This window comes from Rhipicephalus sanguineus, chromosome 4 (assembly GCF_013339695.2).
Source record: "Rhipicephalus sanguineus isolate Rsan-2018 chromosome 4, BIME_Rsan_1.4, whole genome shotgun sequence".
Taxonomy (NCBI): Eukaryota; Metazoa; Arthropoda; class Arachnida; order Ixodida; family Ixodidae; genus Rhipicephalus; species Rhipicephalus sanguineus.
The window spans coordinates 31,770,486-31,795,919 of NC_051179.1; the positions used below are offsets into that span (position 1 = coordinate 31,770,486).

Below are 25,434 nucleotides of genomic sequence, written 5' to 3' on the forward strand. Positions count from 1 at the left end.
ACTTCTTTCTTTCTTTTTAGGCCCCAGCCTCATTTCATTGCTTCAGCTTTCTGGTTCGCGCATAGTTCATCCGGTGTTGCTATAGCTCCATTGCTTGCGCCGTGCCTGTTTTTTCCAAGCATGTATTTTACTTCATTTATTACAGCTCTGTGCACCCGGTATTGTGCGAGCCGAAAGTAGGGCGAGAGATGGTAGGAAATGGGGGAGGGAGGTGTCGTCGTCGTCGTGAAGCTGGCTTGCGTGCGGTACGGGTCGAATTTGCGCGCATTACGGCGCGCACAAGATAGCTAGTTCATTATGCAAATACGAATTAGTCATCTCCTTCGCACGACCGACACACGTCTAGCTGCTCCGAGAAAATAGCACAAGACGGAGCAGCGTGCGGATGAAGTTCAAAGCGGCAAACTTCGATCGTTTCTCGCCGAGGAGGCTACGTACGGAAGAGAAGGCCGAGACGTACTTAGAGAGAAAGAGAGCTCAGAAATGACAGTGGCATTGACGTGCGTCCGTGACGGCAATGTACGTTAGGTGTCACATTTTGCCGCGTCTTCGTGCGTCGCGCCGATGGGCGCTGTTAGGCAGCGTACCAGTGACAGCGCGTTGAGAAGTCCCGGGCCGTGGCCATTAGTACGTCTCTGACAGGCGGTGTTAATAGTGTCTCAGACGGGCGTACGACAGATCAGTGGTGTCGACCTGACCGGATTTACGTTCTTAAAGCACTTGACATAGGAGCGTCAGCGGATTTTGTAATCTTGAGTCAATTACGCTTTTTAACGTTTTCAGAAATTACGGTGGGTTCGACGCTGTCTGCTACAAAGAAAGAAAATGCCATTCTGGGTCTCTCAGTCTCATTTATCTGCGTGCGTGTATGTGCATCCGTGTGTTCGAGCATGCGCGCGCGCGCGTCTCTCTCTCTCTCTCTCTGTGTGTGTGTGTGTGTGTGTGTGTGTGTGTGTGTGTGTGCGTGTGTGTGTGTGTGTGTGTGTGTGTGTGTGTGTGTGTGTGTGTGTGTGTGTGTGTGTGTGTGTGTGTGTGTGTGTTATTGCATCACACTTGCACCACAAAAAAGTCTAGTCTTCAGCAGAAGCTTCCACTTGTCTCGTACTTATTATTGCATCGATTGTAACTATATGAATAGCTCAATTATTAGGGCGAAGCACCTTAGAGTCTCGGCTTGTCGGCGTGTCATGTCGGCGTCACGGTAAATCAGGTTGCTCAACTATGGTCAAAAACAAGTGTATAATTAGTCAAAACCGGTTCAGAATAAACTAACATGATATAAACTAATTTAAGATAGAGGAATAATCAGGATTTAATTGCATTAATTACCAGAAATTTGTTACATTTCGTCTCAAAATTGGTTTCAATTGGCAAGTTTCCTGCTGTAAAGCATACTTCGTAGCATGTTGCGGTGTGTAACACGAAGACAACTTACGGCAAGTCGGCCTCTCATTTAAATTATTAAAACCGGTTCAACGCAAGGGAGGTTGCTACCGCCTCAGCAAGGGCGCGATTGCTCCTCCTACCGGCGCTTTTCCGGCGCCAACTCATCGCGCGCCGTATGGCTAGAGAGAGCGAACGGCGCGCTTTGGCTCAGGAAACGGTCTTTCTTCGGTGGACGCTGAACTGTCAGCTAGCAAGGAGCGAGAACGCGCGCTCGCCTGCGAAAGACAACGCCGACGCAGGGCCGATGAAGCTGAAACACCGGCGCACACTGCATGCTTCGCCCCTCCCCATGTTTCACGTTAGTGGAGCTGAAACATTTGCCAGGCTTCGTTGCTTCAAAAGTTTTTTAGATGCGAAGTATCTTAAGGCCGAGCTCAATCCGGTGGTGGTGGTGTGCGGCGTGACCACCCTTACTGCGCATGCGCATACCCTCTCCACACACCTCCTCTCCACTCACCCTCTCCCCTTCCCTCTCCCCTTCCCTCTCCCCTTCCCTTCTCCACTTTCCCTCTCCACTTTCCCTCTTTCCGCTTTCCCTATCCCCTCCCCCTCTCCCATACCCCTCTCCCCTCCCCCTTTCCACTCTTCCTCTGAAACGCGGGCTAGACATGCCGAAATTCTCTCCTGCGCAACGCCGCGATGAGCTCGAGCGCATGCACGTCCCCTCCCCTTCTCTCTCCTCTCCTACGCTGCCCCCCTCTCGCCCGCCTGTCGACCGCGTTCCCCGCTCGCCCTGTGAGAATTAACGGCCAGGCTAGATGGAAGATACGACGCGCGTAGCGTCCCTCTTCGCGTTCCACGACGCGAGGTCGGTAGCATGCCCAACGAACGCCAACGGAACGCGATCGTGCAAGTGCTCCGGCTTCGCATCGCCTCATGGTCCCCTTTAGCGGGAGATGGTGTAACTTTTTGTAAGATTTAGGGTGATGCTGACGTCCACACATGGAAGAATGGCGGCTTGAAGAGGTAGGCGTAAAATACAGACTTGGCATGAACGAAAAGGACAGCGTGGACGCTCACAGAGTTCACTTGGACGTGCGTTCTTTACGTGAATCCTGAAACTCATACATAGAGGCTTCACCTTAGCATAAAGTCATTAGGTTAGTCCCTTAGCCCAACGTAATAGATCTGACGATGAATAATTTAAGTTGTTGCTTAAGTTGTGGAAGTATTTGAATGCAAAAGCGTAGATTTGCATGCGCGGTGGTTCCAGTTCCAAGAAGAATATTTCGCGCTCTAAACCTTTGCTTACGAAGCTGCGTTTTCAACTTCACAAGTCTTCTCGGCCCTCCTACTACTCCCTCTTCCAGTAAACGTAATAGAACCGCTAACAAAAGGAATGAGGTCACGTTCCTGTATTATCGCTTAAAGTCTTGTGGTTTAGTTAGGCTCTCTCGTCAGCTCCTGTAGCTATTACACTCATTCGCTGCGTCTTGTCATGTGCTTCGAAATACAAGCCAGCAGAACCGCTCCAACGATTCTAAATCTGAGGTGTTGAATGGCCGTTATGATTGCGATGACAGTGCTGATCTCAAATGTTGTCTTATATGTCCATTAAAGGGCCCCTAAACCACCCAGAGGTCGAAATTTAGTTGTGGTGTTGCAGTTGTGCACGAGTCTTCAAGAAACACATAGCCGCGAGAAGTTTTCGAAACCGTGCCGTAACAGCGGAGTTAAACGCGTTTGACGATTCAAAAGCGGCCCTCGCTTGCTTCGCTTTTTTCTTTGCTCCGTTCATCGGCTCATTTCTCCTCCTGGCCGAATGCTCCACCTCGCCGTGCGAGGAGGAAGAGCGGCGAGTGCGCGTACCTGCGAGCAAACTTTGCAGATGACATGACCAGACGCGAATTGTGACGTCACGGCCAATGCTGGGGATACCGAAAGACCCGGAGAGGACAAGAATTTTTTTCTTGGAATTTGTGACGCGCCCGCGGCTCGTAGCGCTGCCGCGTTTGGCATTGTTGATCATGACGCCATTTTGAACCCGATGCGTGCGTTTGCTTGAAATGTTAAAAAATTATCGGAGATGCAGAATCGGCCGTGAATATGGTGGCGCATGCGAATTTTGTCCGCTCATTCCCATCATCATCACTGTCTTTATATTTTTTGCGTAGATCTCCCGCTTTAGTTGTATCAACTCAGTTTCGGTCAGCATTCTTTGAAGCCATGGCTCGAGTATGTTTCGCTTTCTGACTCCATTTTGATGCACCCAAAATTACGTAAATGTCAATTTCCTTCTTTCTTGTTCCATTCGTCTCCTTGTCCCTTTTCATGTAGGTAAGTTAACTCAGTACACTCTTGTCCTCAACCCTGTTGTTATTTTCTTCTTCTTTTTTATTCGGAAAGTTGCCCGAAGACATAACATAGCTAGCAACACAGCAAAAAAAAAAAAAAAAGGCGCGACACATTTAAACGAACAAGTTTGTTGCGTGCATAAAGTCTTGCAAGGATCTGTGGAACATGGTCTTGCTTTCTCAACGCGCTTCTTTTCTTTAATAGGCTTATTGACATTACTGTTTTCCCGAACTGCGCGCTTTCCGTTTTCAAGGCGAAAAGCCTTAAATGCCTCATCAAACGCGAAAAGCGACCGTCGTCGGTGGCGTCGGCGTCAACACGAAGTGATGCAAAAAAAATCTCATCAAGTGGCACCATAACGACGCCACAGATCGCCAAAATTTGTGGCATCATCATGACGTCACTATGAGATCGCATAACGTGACGTCATCACATGAGCTTGTTGCTTGGTCAAAGGTGGGCCGATCCCGAAGGCACTGTAAAACCACGTGAGGTGTGTAAAACTTCCAGTGCCTCCGATGCGGGAGGCAGTGCAAAACCACGTTAGGTGCAGAAAGCTTTCAAGGGGAATGTGGGTGGCTCAATTCGATCGAATGCGAAGAAAAGGAAGAACATGGCTTCTTAGGTGTCGTCTTAGGTGAATGCATAAGGGACCGCGTGACTTTCTTCAGCCCTGATCGCTGCCCTTTTGGCGAATTGATCGTTACTGCTACGCCCCTTCTACGGGGTCCTTTCGATATTCCACACACGCCCTCTCGAAGCCGTAAAGCCGAAGAAAGAAGGAGAGAACAAACTGGCCTTGCTATTGAGCAAGAAGTAGGGAACTTTCGCATTCGCCTATCGACCCCACCGCTCGCATTCGTTTAACTGAATCTCGTTGTTCCCAGAGTCGACCCTCTGTACTCTCTCCTTTCTTTTCCTCAACCGAACCATGTAGTTTCACTGCATTGAGTCTTGGATCCCGCACTCAGATGCTGCCGAATCCGAAGCACAAAAAAAAATTAATTCCGCGGTTTTCCACCGTATACTCGGGGACGCTGGATTAAATTTTTGACCACCCTACTGGGATTACTGAACATGCTACTAAAGATAAGCACACAGGTGTTCCTAAATTTTGTCCTGATATAAATGCGACAGCCACGGCAGGGACTCGAACGCGCGTCCTCGAGCCGGCAGCGCAATACTTTATCCGCTAAACTACCACGGTGTAGCCGAATTCGAAGGGAAATATATGCATTTAGTGTGGACGTTTATTAGGCGCACCTTCGTTCTCCATACATGCTCATCATCATGTGCCGTTCTTCGTCATCGATTTTGGGGACTCGTCTTGTCTGTGATCTGTCTGGTCTCGCGTTCTTCTTCATGTTCACCTACTATTAACTACGGCTCACACCCACTGTGGAGGACTGGGCAAGAATTGAGCGGTTTTATCAATTTCGCAGCGAAAGCTGTTGTGAGATCACAGCAACAGGCGGTTTTGGGGGCGTAGTTGTCCGCTGCCGCCGACGACGGTCAATTTTCGCGTTTGATGAGGCATCTGAGGCTCGTCTCGATAAAACGAAAGCAAATGAAAGCGATTTCTGGTGCCAAAACAAGTAAACCCTTGCCGTACTTGTTCTCATAGGCTGCATTGTTTCCCAGAGGGATGGGGAGGGGGTGGCTTTGTCACTCTCCGCCTCCCTTGATTTCCTGTCTTCCTATGTCGACTCGGTCACAGAGCTATTCTCTTCCACGCCACCCGTTCCCCGTTACACCCGTACAAGCCACGTCTGCCGTGACCCACGCGTTTATATTGCCAGTTTGATTGCGGGCCGAAGCCCCTCCGGTTTCACGGTTGCCCTGGGTTTCGTCAGAGATGCTGTTTGTCCAGGAGATCACGGACGCACTGGCGCTGTAAGCTGCGTTACCGCTCCTCCGAGGGCAGGCAGACGTATCGGATAGGCCTTTTTTGCATCTTCGCGCCCGCCGCGTTGTGCCGCCTTTAGTGGTTTTTCGTTTCTTCCTCCCCTGTGTTCGTTTCACGTGAGCGATCCGACAGCACGACCTTCTTTCCTTTTGTCTCGCGTCCGGTCGTATACGTTTGTCGTGGGATCGTACGCTGTCTGTCGTTTCGAAACAAACGTGTGAGCCCGTACACCCACCGTTGCCCTTTACGCGAATGCTCGTACTGTCTGTGTATTTTTTTTAATTCCATATCCGACCTTTCGTTTGCTGTCTTCGATAAGGCAACATTCGCGCGTGCATGCAGTCTGACCGGCTTACCCCCTTTCCTTCTGTTTTTATGGCTGCGTGAAGTTTGTTTACGCAGAGAGTTACTGGGGCTGTAAAACTGAATGCAGACTTTTGGCGTCGGTCACTCAACGACCTACGAACAAAATACAAATATTCGCCGTGGAAATTGAACCGGGTGTTCCATCAGTGTCGTCTCTCTATTTGAAAAGACCCATGTAGACGCTCCGTATTATGATTCTGTGTGATCGCACAGGCTTACTTGGGGAAATACAGGTTTTCACGCAGGATCCTCGGGGGTCGTGCAAGATTATGGATGAAAGGCAAACGCGGCATACGAGATTTTTCACTAGAGTTTACCATTGCTGTCGCGTGTCTTGTCTCACCGCTTTGGATTTGGTCCCGACGCAGGCCCAAGAGCGGGTCGATGCTGCTGTACAGCCGCAAGCGGGTCCGGTACCGGCGTGATGGCTACTGCTGGAAGAAGCGCAAGGACGGCAAGACCACCCGGGAGGACCACATGAAGCTCAAGGTCCAGGGAACGGAGGTACGCAACAGTCTACGGCTGCTTTCTTCCTCCTGTTTTAGTAGTAGTAGTAGTAGTAGTTCATTTTAAGAATAGAAAGATTAGCCTTTGCTCTTTTTTATCAGTCCTGACTTGTCACACATATAGGGTAGGGTGGGGCAAAATGCGACAAAAACTTGAAAGTAGCGAATATTTTATTTTATTTCACTCCTTACCATAAAACACCAATGCAGGAACTTTCGTTTGGGTACAAGGTATGTGCTACATAAATATGATGATGTTGCGACTGTTCAAAAGTTTATTTTAAAAAGAAACAAAAAATGCACCAGATGACTCATGTTGCCCCAACCTGCGGGGCAAAACGAGACGCTGCGTGAAGCAAAACGCGATGGTGTGAAAAAATTTTATCCTTTGAGTTCTTGCAGTAGAAGCACTTCAAATTCACTCCGTGGGCCCCCACGCAGTCTTCATGAGTCCAGTCTTTGCACTACACGCATTGAATCCAAACAGAACCCGACATTGTGTTGCTCCGAAACTCCTGAAAAACATTCAGTGGATTTCTCATGTCTTTTTCCTCCCAGGAAACTCTGGATGATATTCTCTTGTACGTCCGTACCATCCTAAACAAAAAAAATATTATATATAATCAGCGTAAATAAATGGTTCACTTAATAAGACACTCTCTAATGCAATTCAATGCCTTTTTGTCGCGTTTTACCCCTCTCACATGCCCTTTGGCCCACGGCATCAAATGAACTAAACTTTTGGTGGAATGTACCTAGTAGTATAAAGTAACAATATAAATACTTACGCTGTTGTACTGACGCCGGAGTAGCTTCATGCACGGATCCGAAAATTTAGCCGAGTAGAATTTCGCCCCTTTTTGGCGGGTCGCGAACACACTGACATCAGCCGCGCAATTTCTCCCGCGCGAACGCTGTGAGCAGTCATCAACCTTTACACAAAAAACGTCGAAAACTACCGGCATCTATCGCCGAAATAGAGAAACAAAGAAAAGGTACTTTTTTTTTGTATTAGCTGTAGAGGGCGGCAAAGTCAAAATGTCGCGTTTTGCCCCGCGTCTCATTTTGCCCCGCCTTACCCTAACTCTCTTTAAAGGGCCCCTAAACCACTCCGAATTCAAAAACGAGATAGTGGTCTCTTTCTCGCCTTCACTATCGTTCCTACAGGCGTTCTCTCCTCCTCATCACTTATTTCTTCATCAAACACGTGGACAATGCCCGCACTAAGTGTTGAGCCTATCAGGATTTCGTGCTTTTCGGCTGCACTCTGTTACTTCCGCTTGTACAGTCGAAAACGCACAAAACGAAGTGAGATCAGTTGATCGCGCACGATAGTCATGCGAAACAAGGCAGAATGGTCGTGCGACTGCATGGCAAAGCCGGGTAGGAGACAATTCCCAAGTGATGTCCCTCGTATATGGACCAATCGAGAGCTTATTTCCGCATGACGTCACAGGAACAGACTACCGGCGTCACGAATTGTGCCGAAAAGACGGGAAACGTCAGGAGAGAATAACTCGCTTGCTGCAAATCAGTTCTGCGGAATCAGTTTCCTTTTCTTAACTCGCTTGCTCTTGGTGTTTTCAGAGGTTGTTTAGGAGCCAGTTATAGATAAATGTTAAGTGTCTTTTGGAGATTATTGTACAGACTTCGGAGAGCCGTGGGAGGCGCGACTCTCCAAAAGCGGGTTAACGTGTTTCGTTGACGAGTGTTATATATGTGGCAAGTCAGCGAAATGAGTAAAGAATAATCTTTTTTTTTTCTTAAAGTGTAGGCCGTAGTGCGCTATCTAAGGGAGTGCTGGCAAGTCCCTTCGACGCACTATTTACTTGTTCCCTATAGCCTGATTTGTGAGAGAACGTTCAACGTTTCGGATACTTATAGAACCGACTGCATTGCATCGTTGCGTTACGTGGCATCCCTGGAATTACGGTTCTTAGAACGCATGAGAGCGCGTCGGTTTTCGTGCAAGCACGTACAGTTATCTGACAATGTCACCTGCCGCACCTTACCTTCGGAAACCTTGCCTTCCAAAAGCGCTCTCGAGTCCAGCCGGTTGAATGAAGGTTTATCTTAATGATAGGTTCGTGATCGTCCCGGCGTTTGATGCCGAACTGGGTTTCACTAGCGGACGCCAGTTTTCGTTACTCGAAACTGTGGCGTGTCTATATAACGTAGATCGTCGAGTAGCTTCACAGTTCTCGAAGTTTTCCATCATCGTCTAGATGTTAGGTTGCGGCCATTAGAGTTCGGGTCGGCCAGCCTGCTTTCCTAATGATGTCTGATGTTATTTTTGATCCGAACCTCTGCTTTCTGGTATGCGGAGATTTTTCAGCGTGCGAACGAATTTATCGAACCGTATGTTACGGACAAGTGAAGCTAAATCAGCGCAACTTAAACACGAATAGGTAAATATTAACTTAAGTGTTGTTCCTCCGAAGCTGAAATCAACGCTCTTTGCTCCCTAAGGCCATTCTGCGATCGAAAATGCGCATTCACTTTCTTCAATTATCTTTTTATTCTCCTCATTTTCAATTCTCTTTCCCGTGAGCGTTTCGTTAACGCAATGCGATACGCTCAGTCAGTATCTGCTTACACAAAACAGTGCCGCTGATTGAACGGCATCGGACAAACATTCCTCTGTAAAAGAAATAAACAAATTTTTCTGAGAAGGCTTCGTAAGGTTCACATCGCGTTGCCAGAGAGTGAACTTCGATTCGCCTATGCAATGCGAGTGGACCCGTCTGACCGAAGGCAATGGAGTTAGGGGATAAGTTGGGACGCGGGTGCATTTATCGAAGAAAGTTAGTGGGGCAGCTCGTTTTCGGGCGCTAAGCGCGCAGCCGCGTGCCGTCAGCTTGCGCCTCGGCTGCTGCCTCAGTACTGCATGCTTTCCTTCTCGCACCGGCTTCCAATGCCCTCCGTTAACGCACCCTGGACCATCCGGGGGCGAAGAGCCGCGCGTGCTTGGCTTACCAGGCGACCGAGGAAATGCTGCGGGGCGCTCGCGCGGGCGCGGGACCACGTTGATTGCAGCGGGGCCTGATTGCCGGTTCGACTTGATTGCCGCCGTCGCCGCTTCTGCTGGTGCCCGCTCGCGCGTCCGCGCTGATTGCCCCGCGGCGGTCTTCACCGCACCCCACAGTCTCCATGCGTTCGCTTTCCTTTTTCCTTCAATCTCGCAAAGTACCCTCGCTCGTTTCCTTTTCGTTTGTTTTACTTCATCTCATCAGCCCTTTGAGGCTTCAGTACCCGACACGCATAGCCTCACATCGCCAGCACCTCTGGAAAAGCGTGTTCTCGTCACATACGACCTTCCTAACATAAGGTGGGAGCCCCCTATTTCCCCGACCTTCTTCTCCTGCTCCGAACCTTTTTCAGCCGTGGCCGTAACGTTTATGCCTCGCTCCCGCAGGGCTCTTCTCAGTCGTCACCTTCTGTCCTCGAAAGAAAGAGAGAGCTGGAGCTGTATGGCGCCAGCTTGGCGTCTGTTCTGTTGCTCGTGGCGGTTTAACGCGGTGGCTACGAAAATACCGGGCCACCCGTCGACCCACTTCCCTTTGGAGCATATGGCGAGGGGCTCTGCTTGTTGTTTCTTTCGATAGCTCAATCGTAAATGTGGTGCTGCTTTTTTTTTTTACCTATTCATAGTACCTTTTGTTGAAATCGATGGTTCGACGCTGAATCGTCCAGCCGGAAAGAGGCACGATGAGAATATGAAAACAAGAAACGGAAGCCCAAACGTCTCACTGTCTTTTAAACATTTTCATTTTGGTTGGATTTATTGATTTCCTTTTCTCGGTACCCTTTGTTGCTGCTTTCTAAATTTTTGCCGCCTTCTGAGGAATCGCACAACACAGTGGGGCGCCTACAGGACGCCTGCAGCGGGCGTTTTTAATTTTGACTTCCACTTTCTTTCCTGGTTTTCTACACATACACCAATGTAGCTCTTTTTTTTTTTTCTAAAGGTTTCTAAAAGAGTAGGCTTCTCCGTTCAAAAGCCATTACTGCGGCAGAGCACGCTTTACAGGGTGTAGATCTTCGCCAATTCGTTGTAACGAAGCGTCACTATTGGAGAATCGTCATTGGCTTTTTGTATAAGGTAGTTAGCGGTTACAAAATGCTGTCTACATAAAGAGTAATTACCTGTTACCGGTTAAATGACCGCTTAAAGTGGTGCTCCAGCTGCTGAGGACAAGCGTTGGCTTTTTTTGCGTTTCTGCGCAGTAGCTCATCCGTTTGCCTTTTCTTTGTCTCTATTCTTCTGTGTGAGTATTGTTTTTTTTTGTTTTTTTTCGTTTTATTTCTTATTAGTAGCTGGCAAGTACCATACACAATCCCTCGAGGTATATAGATTCCTATAGGTTCGTGGTCTGGGCGGGGATTGGTGCATCGTCAGGCATTCTGCTACCTTTTCGCCAACCCTTCTCGTTGAACAACTGGATAACATAAGTATGCTTAAATTAATAATGAAAAACTTGAAGCTTCAAACTCTCCCTCGCTTTCCAAAATTCCAAACTTGCATTTCATGTGCGTTTTTCTTAATCTCTCTCGGAAATGCATGGGGCCTCGCTGATATGAAAATCACAAACACAATTACCTGAACACACCAGGGCTCTGTTTCTTATATGATGTTGTTAAAGTGCCCATCGATTAAAGTACTCTTGTTAGTTCGTATATCGATTCCGTCGTCACCGCGAACCGGATTAGTTGAGCTGGCCACTTGTGCTAACTGGGAAGGATCGCAGATGGTTAGCGTGCGTCCGAGTTAACTGAAATCTAGTTAACCCAAGAATCTTGAAGCAACACTTTTAGAAAACTGATCTGCATAAACCTACGACATCTGTAGTGGTTTATGAGATTAACAAAAATTGTCCTTTTTTTCGGTCAATTTAATCGTATTGGCCTCCCTGATAAGGTAGGAGACGTGCGATACTTTGCCGCGTTTTTCCATAGGCCTCAAGGTGGACTCTCTCGATAGATGCTTCTTCCTTACTGCCTCACCGCAATGCCTATCTGCAAAGGCCTAAATTTTGTATGAGTGCAAGGTAGTTTATTACTACATTGCCGTGCAGAGAGCGCCGACGTTGAGCGTCGTTGCGTGAAAACCACAAAACAGCTTCATAACGCCCACGATTCCTTGAACTGCACGTAGGCATTCAACGCCTGCGTGTAATTCTATGCCTGTTCAAGGATTTCTTAACGCAGGCAGATATGTATTACATGATCGCAGACCAACGACGTCGGCTACGCTTACAAAACAAGAAGTAAACAAAAACGAAAGAAACGTGTACCAGAGAGTACTATTACGTCACTTGTCCAATGCCGACCGAAACAAAATAAAAACGCTAAAGTAACGTCAAAGCGGACGGAATAGGTGGTAAAATAGTAAATAAAAAAAAGATTAAAAAAATTCTATTTGGGCGGCCACGTCTATTGCATGTGTGTCACACAAGCACTGCGTTGTGAAATACAAACAGTCCTTTTTGAATTGGAACCTTACGTCACTGCCTATTCGCTTTTTCCATTCAATGTGCCACGCTGTCGCATTTGAAAGTAGCTGGGGGCCTCTGAAACGGTCACCGTATGTTGTTCGCAGGGTCGCTAGGACGTTTCTTTTGATATTACATCACCAGTTTCTGTCGTCTCCCTTTCTTTCTTTTTAATATATCCCTCCGCCCTCGTGCCGCTACAATTCGCGTTTATTTTATTCATTTTAAAACCCTCCTACATCCCTCTTCTTTCTGTTTGCATGTTTCCAGAACGTATGTACTCGAAGAGCCCGCATTTTATTCTTCACAACGAGAATAGCGGCTGTTCAGAAACCGTCGCAGTCCAATAAAACTGCCTTTAGTTTCCTCGGTGGCTCTCTAGTGCCCCAGTGTCGCTCGATTTTTTTCTTTCTTTTCGTTCAAATAAGACGATAACGAAACAAAACAAGAAACGCACACTAGTATCTGGCTACCGTACATTTTTTGAAAAGAAGGCCTAACGCGAGGCTGTATGTTTCAACGTCCCACCCTCCTCTTTCCTTTCTGTCATTTTCTTCTCTTTTTTCCGGCCGTTCTTCGGAGAATTTAACGGTCCGCTGAGTTTTATTGTCTCGTTCTCGTGCGTCCGGTGCGGCGCCGCTCGCGTAGCCACCCGGGAATACTAACTCTTGTGCGAGGCAATGTATTCGGCCGCTCGCTCTACTCTTTCTTTCTTTTCTTCTCCAGCAACAAAGAGGTGGAAGAGGTGGAGACTTCTGCCTCCACAATTTAAAAGTCCGGCTCACTTACGCCCGCTATGGTGCGCGCCTCGCTTCCAACCTTGTTCTGCTCCGCTTCAGAGCAGCCGTTACCTCTTTTCGTCTTCTTCGTGCCTCTTTTATAACTTTATTTTTAATCTTTTGTAGAGGCCATAAAGTAATTTCTACGTAGCACTCCTGCCCAGCTACCGTTCTCTGGTAAACAGTGCGGGCCGTCGTGCAGGTTGTTTTCTTTATTTGTACGCCGTGGAGAGCTAGAGACACTTCCCAGGACGAAATTACTTCTTCCGCTCTGTGCTTAAGTGAAAATATTGCCTTTCTCTTTTGCCCGCTACGGTTATAGCAAATTATGGGAAGCTATCTCGCGCCAGCGCACGTGTGTCGCGAAGAACGTGCCTCTTAGAGCTGCCTTCCCGAATTATATTTATCGTTAGATGGGAGCTAGCCCATATGGGGACTCGAAGCCGTAGCACTACCAGCCGCCTCCGCTGGCACGCAGCGGAGCAACGCATAACTTTAGGGATCACGGTACTGATTTTCTTTTAATCCGGTCTACTTCCAAAGAAAGAGAGAAAACTTTATTTATTACAAAGTTAAGAACTCGGGCGGGCTTTGTAGTCCGGGGCTGTCGTTGGCTGTGCCGTAGCTCTGGTGGCCCAGTGCGCTAGCCACTTCTGGCAGTCAGGATCCGGGTTGAGCATGGTGGCCTCCAATCGCGCCATGTTTCCGTTTCAAGAGCTTCATCATAGAAGAGTTTGGGCTGCACCACCAAACAGTTGATGCACGTAGAATAGCGTTAGCGCGATCAGACACAGCTCGCCAGGCGAGAGTTTCACAACTTACATCGGAAACATTCTCGACGTTTACAAACGTTTTAAGGCCTCCTACGCCTTGCTCAGAAGACAAAATCCGCGAAAGTGAGAAAGGTATCAGTGATCACATTTTTTTATGCTGCCCGCGATGAACCTGCGCATTGTAGCGGAGATCATCCATTTTACATTATTTCCATTTGTATTTTATCAATGTTTATGGGCATGGGTATATACAAGCACCCCTTTTTTAAGTTTTACAGTTGCAGTCTTTTTTTTTTGTCTTGCTTTCGTTGCTGTACTTAGTTCACTTTGTATAATGATCTAGCTGTACTTTATATTTTCTCGCACTTGTTCATTCACATTTGAACGAACAAACAGTGAGTGTATATGGTTGAATGTAACCGCATGCACAAATGCTAGGCCTGCTAAATTCATTGAATAAACAAAGTAATGAAATGTCAGAGTCCTGAAAATCGCCGCAAACACCGTACATTTATTCGCAGCTAATTCGGCAGCGCAAACAACTAGGACAAAGCAAAGAAACAAGAAGAGAGAAGCTTCAGCGCTGAACTGGCACCTGATGGTTTGTTGGAGGTTAGAAACTTTATAAACACTGGCATCTTGTTCTTTCCTATGCATTTACTTTGTCCTACTTGTTTGCGCTGCATAATTTACCATGCATCGATACCAAATCGCCCATTTTTCGCTTCTGCGTATTTTTTCCTCACATAGCTTCCAACTACGTGCGCCTCGTCCACCGGCGTGTCTCCTCTAGCCGATCAGAGCACTGTTAACGCATATTGAGGCTCTTGTGTTGGAAGTAGTTGTCCGCGCCAGCTCTCCCTGATGCCTTTTGCCACATAGCAGCCGCAATCATGACCTTATTTATGCTATACTAATGAAGAGAATATCGCCGATGTTTCCCTGGTGTCCTTACGAATTCAGGGACGGCAGACAAAGACTGGTATCATGCTTACTTGGATAAGACGAACATCATATTGCTTCCCCATCTTTGTCCCTCCAAAGTGCAAAAATAAACGTATGTTTTACGTATGGCATGCATGAAGGACATGGAAGTTTGACGCTCGCTCACTTTAATGCTATTTGTACGTCACCAGGCAATTCTACACATCGGAGCAACTTGCTCTACTTGGCAGGAGTCTTTCATTCAATGGCTCCGGAACGCTAAATAATAGGCTCCTGCCAAATTCGTCAGCGCAGCGCGTGAATGGTCGTTTATTGGTGGCATAGTATGTCACCATACTTCTACGACGTTTTAGAAAGAAATGGTCGAATAATTACCGGAGAGAGAGAGAGTGAGAATGCAAGATGCACGGATATAATTACTGCGAATAAGGAACGTCGGGTTGAAAGTGCAAGCGTGAGCTGTAAACGCGGATACATATTGCATGCGCCAGCATCTGGTACCGAAGTCGATGCGCTACGTCTGCAGCGTTTACTTAGCCTGCGGGAAGCATTTCGTCAGTCCTCGGGATGAAAAATTACCCATTGTTCTCCCGATACAGCGCAGCGGCAGTGTTAGGTGTCAGCATCAAGCGCCGGTAATCGAGGGATTCGGTTGATTATGGGCCCGGCGGCCAACGACGGCCGCTCAGAAAGCGGCGCTGGGCGGGCTACAGAGAGGCGCACACGTTCGTGGGGCAAGCTAACGCAATTAGGCCGGAACTTTCTCGCCGGGACACAGGGAACGAGCTTTCGCGAGGAAGAAGGGGAGGGAATGGAGAAGAAGATTGCACAATGTCTGCACTCTGTTCAGCAGGCGCTCGCTCTGCTACAGCGCCCTCCCTGCGCGCCGGGTCTGTGGGCTTCGCGTTGCGAGCGCATGCGGTAAGCGTCGGTGCTTCCCCGGTAATGGGATTGAAACGACGGGATGGCAGCAGCGCGCTCGTTCGAAACACTGTTGCGCGCAAAAGGGGCGGGTTGGGAGGGGGCAGACGTGAGTGGCACCAGATGCAGTCCAGGCTGCACAGCGCCACGTGCAACCGACAAGTATGTGCGCATGCGCGTGTGTGAACAAAGTTCATGCTGGCAATTTCGTCACGGAACTGCTCGGCAAATGTTGACGTGGAAGTGCACTGCACTGTGTACTTGTCCTGGGCTGACCCACTTAGATCCGCGAGCCCCGTGGCTCGGCGCGTGCTGATGATGCGATAGTCGTGAAAAATGCTACGTTTCGCCGACTTCCCCGCCTTCTCTCTCTCTGCGTTTTTTTTAATATACTCGTTAATAGTTCCTTTCGAGATCTGCGTCGGGATTTACGGCAAGTAATGGTCCGCCGAAAGGAAACTGTCTGCTGGCCGCGAATTCACTTCCGTGACTCTGACGCAGAGTCGATACACGGCACTTTGCCAGATGACTGACCGTTGGACCTCTTTCACCTCCACTTTTAACATGAGTTATTATTTTATAAATTCCGGATCTTGCGGTGGTTGAAGTAGCGTACGTCAAAAGCCAATGGATACCGGTCAACACTGTTATTTGTATATGATGGGCGCCTTCCCGCAGTTGTCGACTTGCTTCTCCTGGCTGGTCTTCTCGGTCGGGTTTCCTATTCCAGTCTTTTTAACACAGTAATTTTTCGTGCCTTCCTAGCGACACTCCTTCTTATGTCAATATATTTAGGTCAATCGCATGCCCTGCAGCTGTCGTGTTAGATTATATCGGCTTATTTACAGTCTTTTTGCGAACTATTTCAGAACTACATATCTTTTCAAGACATTGCATTCTCGTAAAGCTGGCGGTTAAAAAAAGAAAAGCACATGAATCAAACTATCGCTTTCTTTTATTTTCTTTTTTTCATGTAGATATCAACGACGTTTCCTATAAGTTCGTTTCCTGGTCTCCATGTTGTCTCGCGGAACATATTTCTGTATTCATTTTAGTCGAGATGAGCGCAAAACAGTCATTTACGCTGACAGGGTGCATTGTGTCATTGTTTGCTTTCCAAGCGGATATCCGCCTTCTCGGTATACACCCACTTCCGCAACGCCTTTCCACTATCTTCCGACCTCATTTGTGCTCCCCCCTACCCAACCCCCCTACCCCCCCCCCCCTCGTACACCCTTTCATTCCATCCAGCCCGCGTGCCGGGGCATCAGTGTCCAACAACCCACTCTTCCCCCACTCTGCTCCTTCGTCCCGTGCCTTCATTCGCGCTGTATAATTAACGCGCCTGTGAGAGGCCGACGCTGGCAACGACGTGAGCGTCCCTCGTGTTCTCGACGTGCCCGTCTCGCGAAGGGCGTGGCGGCTCGTTGCTTCTCCTGCTGCTGCTGCTGCGAAAAAACGCGTCCTCGACGCTCGCCCACTTGCGCTCGATGCCGTCGGTGGTCGAGAGCAACCGCCGCTGCCTGTAAAGGGTGCTTCACTGTTAGGGAGGCATGTACTGCGACGAAGATATTTTTTAGAGGAAAGGGGGTGGCGGAATGGCGCGGACACGCGAGGGGGAGGATATCGAAGAGGGGCCGTTGTTGACGAGAACGCTCGGGTTCTGCCGAGCGACGGCCCTGTTCATCGTGGTCCCGTCGTCGCGAACACGCGCTCGTTCGGTGTTCACGTTTTCGAGCGCAAGGACGACGGCTCGAGGTTCAAAGAAAAAGGAACAAATGAGGAAAGACAGAAATGAAGTGTCCGCATGCGTCTATAAAACGGAATGCGAAAACTAAGAAATATTAAAGTCATTATTATCCTGCATTATTTTTTTTACTTTTTTCTAGCGTTATGTGATAAATTCTGTCGTGCTCTCTTCGGTAACACGTTGAGAGAAAATGAAATGAATGTCCAGGCACAAGTCCGAGCCATTTTATTTTTTTCTTTATTGCGAGTATGTCCTTCACAAATGCTTTTAATGTGTGGTTTTTTGTTGTTGTTGTTGTTGTTGTTGTTGTTGTTGTTGTTGTTGTTGTTGTTGTTGTTGTTGTTGTTGTTGTTGTTGTTGTTGTTGTTGTTGTTGTGTTGTTGTTGTTGTTGTTGTTGTTGTTGTTGTATGGTGGCATTCATTCCTCCCTCGATTTCTCTGTTATTCGCGCTTAAAATGCTTGCACTGAGCGTTATTTACCCAGCACCTTCTTTTCGGCGTTGAAAAACGTTAAACGGAAAGCTACGATTGTTCTACTGCACGCTCCGTCAAGTTTGGCGCCAACAATGTCTGTCATCGCCATAACAATGTACCCATTCACCGCCGTGTATTATCGCTCGGTCCCTTATTACCGGATTGCCGCTTTTAGGATGTCTCATTTTTTGGCAAGGTCGCAGTGTTGAACATACTGTCACGGTGTCACTGAAGAGCGAGAATTCGGCCAAGCAATTTGAGCACTGTCGTTTTATGGCTAAATACCATATTAAGCGCTATTTCTAGGTGCGTGCACTATTTTCTGTTCGTGCTGAGTAATGTCGTAACTCTCTCTTTCCTGGCTCTTGTTTTTACGGCCCGTTTATGTCCTTCCAGTGGTGCCTTTGTTAGAAGCGTTGCAGTGTGGCTGCATAAGCGGATTAAAAGAAAAATATGACGCGAGACGCGCCTCCATCCAACTACGCACATCCCTCGATTATCTAGCCTCGCTTGCGTGCACCTAGCGCCGGCTGATGCGTATTGAATCCTGCACCGAAATACACTAACGTACTAAACGAATGGCCGGCTTGTTCATCGGCGCGAAGGAAATCACAAAAACAAAATAAAAACAAAAACAATCGCGCTGCGCACGTCGCATTAGGGGCCTCTTTTCTAGGGAAACGCTCATTTATATGCATATGTAGCATGTATAATCGTGATGGCTAGCTATACGGCGACGGCGCAGTAAGAACGACTGAACAGTTTCGTGAGCCCGGCCTTGGTCGGCGCGTGGTTACTGCTGAGTTAGCTAGCGTACAAAAGTGCGCCGTACCACGGGAAGAAAGCAGGACGCGATCGCCTTTACGACATCGCCTCCGGTTCCGGACTGGCACGCCACATGGTCATTGTGTTCTCCGCTGGGCTGTCTTTTTAACGTTATTGCGGTGTGCGTGCGAAGAAAAAAAGAAACACAATAAAATGAGAGGAGGAGCCGTTATGCATCCGCTTAGTGCAGTATAGCCTAACTGATAATACCGCTTCTTTTTCTTTTTTTCTGTTATTAATAAGACGTTCGTCCTGTGCCTTAGTGAACATGCCTTAGAACTTCTATTTTTTTTAACACAGTGGAACTGCCTGGAAAATATTGCAGACTGTCTTTCACGTCATCCGGTGGATCCTCCTGACCCCGCTGCGCATGATCCGGACAGCTGCGCAATGGCTTTTACTGACGTGAGCGACATGCGCACCGAACAACGTCGGGATGAGTCATTGCGCACCATCATCGATGCCATCCAGTCTGGCAGCACCGACGCCGCATTCCGTATGTTCGTGCTGCGTAACGGCGTCCTCTACCGCCGCAACGTCAGCATTGAAGGCCCTGAGCTCCTGCTTGTCGTTCCTCGCCATCTACAGCCCGTCATACTTGAACAACTTCACGACGCACCGACGGCGGGACATCTCGGAGTTTCGCGCACATACGACCGCGTGCGACGTCGGTTCTTCTGGCCTGGGCTATACCGCTCCGTGCGTCGTTATGTTGCTACTTGCGACCTATGCCAACGCCGGAAATGGCCTCCTGTGCCGCCTGCTGGATTTCTACAACCAATTGAAGTTCCCTCGGAACCATTCCATCGCGTCGGCCTTGACCTGCTTGGCCCTTTTCCGACGACGACTTTGGGAAATAAGTGGATCGCGGTCGCTACAGATTATGCGACACGTTACGCCATCACGAAGGCCATGCCAACTAGTTGCGCCACTGACGTCGCGGATTTTCTTCTTCACGACCGTCATCCTCCTCCACGGTGCACCCCGACAGCTGCTGACGGACCGCGGCCGCTCTTCTTGTCCAGAGTTGTCGACGACATCCTTAGATCTTGTGCCACAGAGCACAAGCTGTCTACCGCCTACCATCCACAGACTAATGGACTTACTGAACGTCTTAACCGCACACTCACAGAGATGCTTTCCATGCACGTCTCTCAAGATCATCGCGACTGGGACGCCACGTTGGCCTATGTGACTTTTGCATATAATTCCTCTAGACGTGACACCACGGGATTTTCACCTTTTTATCTTTTGTATGGTCGCCACCCCATATTGCCGTTTGACACCGCCTTACCTTCCGCGCCATCTGTTACCATGTACGCTCACGACGTCGATAACGTCGACGCCCATTCACATGCGTGCCGGATATCTGAGAAACATTACGTTATTTGGTGAGACTTTGATGAAAGTATGGTTGGGCATGTCGGTGCTTGATGAAGGGGAAAGGAGGAAGACAAGAAAAGAGATAAGTTATATCTGGGAAAAAAAGGCAAATAGAGCGTAGAACAGGACACTCTGGGCATTAAACTGTTAGTGTTGATAGATTAGAAAAAGGAATTATTTCGAGTAAGAGGTCGGGCTGTGTCAAGTTTGTGCAGGCATGTTGGTATGGTAAGCAAGGTGCTGGTAGTACTGAAGGAGATTATGCAAGCACCAAACGTAAAACAGAAACAGGAAAGAAAGAAATGTAACGGTGATGATAACCATTATGACGTACGAATTGTTCTATAGACGACGTAAACAACGTTGGCACAGATAGCGCGCTTTCTCCCTTAATATATTTCGTCACGTACGTTTCCGCCAGGAAGTTCAGTCAGTCGGCGCAGCGCGCTGAGATGCGATAATTTCCGAAAATGACCGCTCCCGCAAATACGGGTCGTCACCCTCCCCCGCACACACACACAGTGTGCTGAGGCCCGGTGCTGAGCTTTCTAGAAAAAGTGGGAGGGTGGTGGTTCATTCGTCCCTGACCAGCGCAGCGGAGCAGGCCAGTCACGTGATCGAGAGTCGGCTAATGCTTTCGGCGAGCGTCCGGCAGCTAAATGGAAGGCGCGAGAGGAGATAATTAAGCCTTCCGAGTCCCGTAGGTCCTTCCTCGTCCACTCTCCCCCTCTCCCCCTTCCACCCGGACCGTAATAGCGCGAGTGCCCGTTGTTTCCGCCTGCCCTTCCTGACCTCCCCTCCCTCTCCCCCACTCTTCCGGATATCGACGCGCACTTGCTGTGTCGCGTACGCCGCGCCCCACCGCTGTCTTCTCTCCCCCTTCACCACCACTTTCTCCCTCTCCTTTCTTCATCACCGTTTCTTCTCTCACCACGTACGTTCGTTTCTCTCGTATCTTTTCCCTGTTTTCTTTCCGTTCGGTGTTTAATTTTCCTCCTCCTCTCTGCTCATTATTTCCCGTCGTTTCGTTTTCTTCTGCTCGATAAGGTTCTGTTGTTGGTTGTGGCTGTCAGTGCTTCGGAGGCTGTGGCCCTTTTAGGGGCGAAGCTCCTTAAGGCGGCACCCGTTCGTCCCTCGTAGTCGTCGTCATCGTAGTAGTGCGTAACAAGTCTTACGCTTTGACCTCCAAGGCGGTGCCGGTGGGAGATTTCTCCTGTGCGTTGTTGAACAATAAAAAATTCGCAGCGTGCGCGTTAACTAAAAGCCGAATTCTTCTGTCTCTCATTCCCCATTAGCAGCCATTGGCATGTTCCAGTAGGAAACGTTAGTAGAAGTAGAAGTGTAAGTGTTAGCTAAAAGCCGACTTCTTCTGTCTCTCATTCCCATTAGCAGCCATTGTTTACCTCCAAGGTAGTGCCTGGTGAGATTTCTCCTGTGCGTGATTAAACAATAAAATTTTGTTCAAAACGCCGTTGATTGATGAAATAAACCAACGAAAGACGCCAGATGTTTTGTAAAAGCAGAACGAAAGAACGCCAGATGTTTTCTTAAAGTGTAGTAGTAGTAGTTCTATGTAGCCACCTCGCCCGATCGTTAACGGGCGAGGTGGACCGGCAACGGCGCGAGGACCCTGCCGTACGAGAGTTAAATCACACTAAAAGACATACTTTGCGGGCGATACACTCTAGTGAGCTTTCAACTTTTCGTCTTAATGTACATGATAAAGAAATTATTTTTACGAAAAACGCAAGGCACACCTTGAGCAATATATTTGGTTTTGGGACGTTAAATGGAACCATGAGGCGATGCGAACCCGGAGCACTTGCACGATCGCGTTCCGTTGGCTTTCGTTGGGCATGCTACCGACCTCGCGTCGTGGAACGCGCGTCCTGTCTTCCCTCTAGCCTTGCCTTTAATTCGCACAGGGCGAGCGGGGAATGCGGTCGCTCTTGGCGCTCTTTCGCTCGGGAGCGGACTTCTTCCTTGCATTTCACCGATCACAAGTGATAATGAAGGGACCACGTAAACCAACAGTACAATAAAAGTTTGATGTTTAATATATACACGATGTTTCACACTCTTTATATTATGTACTGGGCGCATTTCACGGAAGAGTTTCACGGTTTACAGATGATTCCCTCCGTAGCTTCGCCCCACTCATCATCATTCACCCCGTGGATATGCTGTGATTTTTTGTTCCTCGCGAAGCTTTTATCCGTGCTTACGGTTTCCTCCCCCCTTTTCTCTCGTCCCTTCCATTCCGTGCGACTAGGCCTTTCGTGCGGCCTCCATAGTGATGCCTGTCTTCTGGCGCTCTCTCTTCCGTCTATGTTTTTTTTTCTTTTTTCACAAAAGAAAGGAACGCAACCGTTCAGTTTTGACACGCTTGGCGTCTTGCAGTACTAGGTCGCCACAACAACGTAATGATTCTGTTTCCAATTTCGCCCATTTTTCTGCGTGCAGCCACCGAAAACACTGTCCACGGTTCTGCTCCAACCTGTGACAGTGATCAGTCCAATGATTCTACTTTTCTTTAAACAAACCTTATCATAATTGCTAAGGTTTTACGGGCGAAAACAACGATATGATTACTATGCATGCCGTAGCGGGGACTCCGGGTTAATTTCGACCTCCTGGGGTCCTCCAACGTGCGCCTAAATCCAAGTATACGGGTGTTTCTTGCGTTCCGCCCCCATCGAAATGCTGCCGCCGTGGCGGGAAATCAAACCCGCGCCCTCAAGCTTATCAGCGCGGCACCTTGCTAAGCTGCCACCGTGTGTTACACACAAGTTCGTAGTTCGTTTGGCAGCGATTGCTAATGCAAAGCACTCCTCTTCAAGCGGAATAATTAGAGGAGACGGCTTGAGTGAGTGAATTTATTAGAAGGCAGTGAGGTCGGCCTGAGCTTGTGCGCTCTGGCCTGCCACTCTACACAAGGGAAAAGGGAAAGGGGAAAAAGAGTGATGAAGATAATGATGGTGACAGGAAGGTGTGATGCGCGTGTACAATAGCCAGACGTAACTCAGCGGTTTTCTTAAAGTCTAGTGTCTAGTCCAATACTCTTCAGAAAGTCTATGAATGCCCCTGTAGCATTTTCTGATGCTATCTGGTCGGACACTGCGGACAATAGGCTAGTTTGACTACAGAAACCAGCCTGCACCCGCGTTCCTACAGCTGCAGAAGGCGTCGAAGCCCCATGGAGAAGACACTCGTGCTAGTGACCTTTCGTGTGCTTTGCCGTGGACTGAGTTAATTGAACATGAACGGAGACTGCTCATGCTTGTCTCAGAGCGTGTGGTGACTCTGCTGAAATGGGTTAGTTCGTATCCCGTGATTATATGGGTGTGAGTCTGGACGACAGAGCAGAAAATAACGACACTGACGAGCGCTTACCGCCAACTAAGTGTATAACACATACGCCCATGTGATCGATAGAGAGACTAGAGAGGAGAGATAGTCTAATGAAATTCCGGGAGATGAAATGCCTGGTTTGCTGGTTGTCCTGGCTTCTACTCCAGGTGTCGGGTTGATTTGTATATACATACAACCTATACACAAATGTACGGTACAGTCTAGTACATACAGTCACAAAAACACATATATACATAAGAAGAGTCCTTCAAGTCTTGGTTAAGCTGATGTTCTCAAAAACGCCAACAGCGCTTTTTGGTGCGCATCTTGCCACTCCGTTTTCGTGCTTGCATCCAGGTCCCAACGATTGTCGTTCAGAATCTGTCGTTCGCCTTTAGTGTCGATTGCTCGTCGAACGAGCTACTGCCTAAGCTTCTGGGTCCTCCACTATATGATGGCCCTCCTGGGAGAAACACGTCTTAAATAGGTTGTTTAATTATTTTGCTTGCAATGTACTGCGCTGTGTTTTCTATACCTTCTGTGCGCGTATTATTTTTTTACCCCCTGTTAACTTCTTCTGGAGTTGCATGCTTCAGAAGAAGATAACAAGCGGATGTTTGCTTGGCCAGCAGCCGAGCAAACATCTGCTGTTTTAATTACAAAGCCTATCTGGGGGAGCTATCATCCACGTGGTATTTTTTCGTATTGTTTTTTTTTTTTGCTTATTTCTTAGTTTGCATGTATACGTTCTTCAATTACCTAACCATCTCGGTGTCGCTTTTCAGCTTCGATCGTCCCTTGCTTTCGCTGTGAACTTCTTTCTTCACAACGAAGATGCCACGGCAACTGATGTAAAAGATAGATGCCAATGTCTTGCGTTTTGCATGTCTCTATCATCGAAATTAACATCTATGGTACTTTCTTTTTGTTTATCTCGCTTTTACTGATTGACATCTTTCTAATCATCCCCTTCCCTCGCCACCCCTTCTTCCTTTCCTGTAATCTCGTGGTCCTTCTTCTTCTACTAATTTCCTTTTATCTCTCTTTTCTTCCACACAGAAAGTTGTAACGGGCCAAGCCAGCATTGTGCCACCCTCAGTCTTATTTCCGCTGTTACCGCGGTGTTGTTGCCAAAGTGCTATCAACAAGATACCTCCCCGTCCGTTCCTCTATCTCGTTCTCTTCGTTCGCTGTTGCCGCGCGTGTATTCCTTATTTATCGGCCCAGAGGAGCCCGGTCGTTTCGTTGTTGTCTGCGCCTCGGTTCTTTTATTTTCCCTCGCCAGCATCGCCTCCCTGTTCGGTCGCTGCCATTCTCTACTGCGCCCCATCCACCCTGCACCGATCGTGCCGTGTACGAACGAGAACCGTGTTCTCTGGCCTTGTCCTATCTAATTGGCGATACGGTCGCAACTCCTGTAGAGCAAGCACACTCGGTGCCGCCTCCTTTTCTCTGCCTGTGTTTGTCTTGATTCCGCGCTTCCCGTACACACATGGCGTGCCTAGCTACGTCGCGCGCACGCTTTGTACTTCGTTCTGCGCCCCCTCTATATCCACTCTAGCAGCGCCGTCTCTATGCGTGTATATCGCCTCTTCGTCGCGCTTTCATCCTTGTTTACGTTCGGTAATGGCCCGCCGCATGTCTCGCATCACCATCCCCGCGCTCTTTGTTTACTCTCTCACTCTCTCTTTCTCTCTCCCTCCCTGAGAACAGGCGCTGTGTTCCATTTAGCGAAAGCATTTCCCCGGAGTATATCCTTATCTGGCGAACGTGTCCATCCGGAGGAATGTTAATTGTGACGGGCGCGTCAGGCCCGCGCAGTGCTGCCTATCGCACTGATAGCTTGCGGCCTGTTTTTATACTTTCTTGTTTCTCCGTCTATCTTTGCGTTTCCCTCTGACTTCATCGGGAATGCGTGTTACCTGTTTGCTTTTCTCTGTCTTCTTCGCGTGCACTCAGCAGTGATTTATTTGTTATTTTGTTACTTTTTCTTCAGTTTCTGATCTTGCTTTTCTTCGGAGCTGTGTTAGAGAGCGTGTGAAGTACAGGGAATGAATGTTAGCAAAGTGAGATGTGCAGAATCTAGGCAGAAGATAGTGTCTGTCGCTTGCAACTCCAAGCAAAATGCTTGGAGAAGTAGGCGATACCGTGCTTGATGTTTTAGCAGCCGGGACAAGCGGTCAAAAAGCAGCCAATATCATTAACCTCTTGAAACGTCAATG

General features: G+C 48.4%; 1 protein-coding gene across 1 annotated transcript in view; it reads left to right on the forward strand.

The window, feature by feature from the left end:
* LOC119391122 (calmodulin-binding transcription activator 2) overlaps positions 1-25,434 on the forward strand; it is a 509,376-nt gene that overhangs the window by 440,204 nt on the left and 43,738 nt on the right. Inside the window, exon 5 of the mRNA XM_037658797.2 lies at positions 6,382-6,517. Coding sequence (XP_037514725.1) covers positions 6,382-6,517 — 136 coding nt within the window. The remainder of the gene's footprint in view (positions 1-6,381; positions 6,518-25,434) is intronic.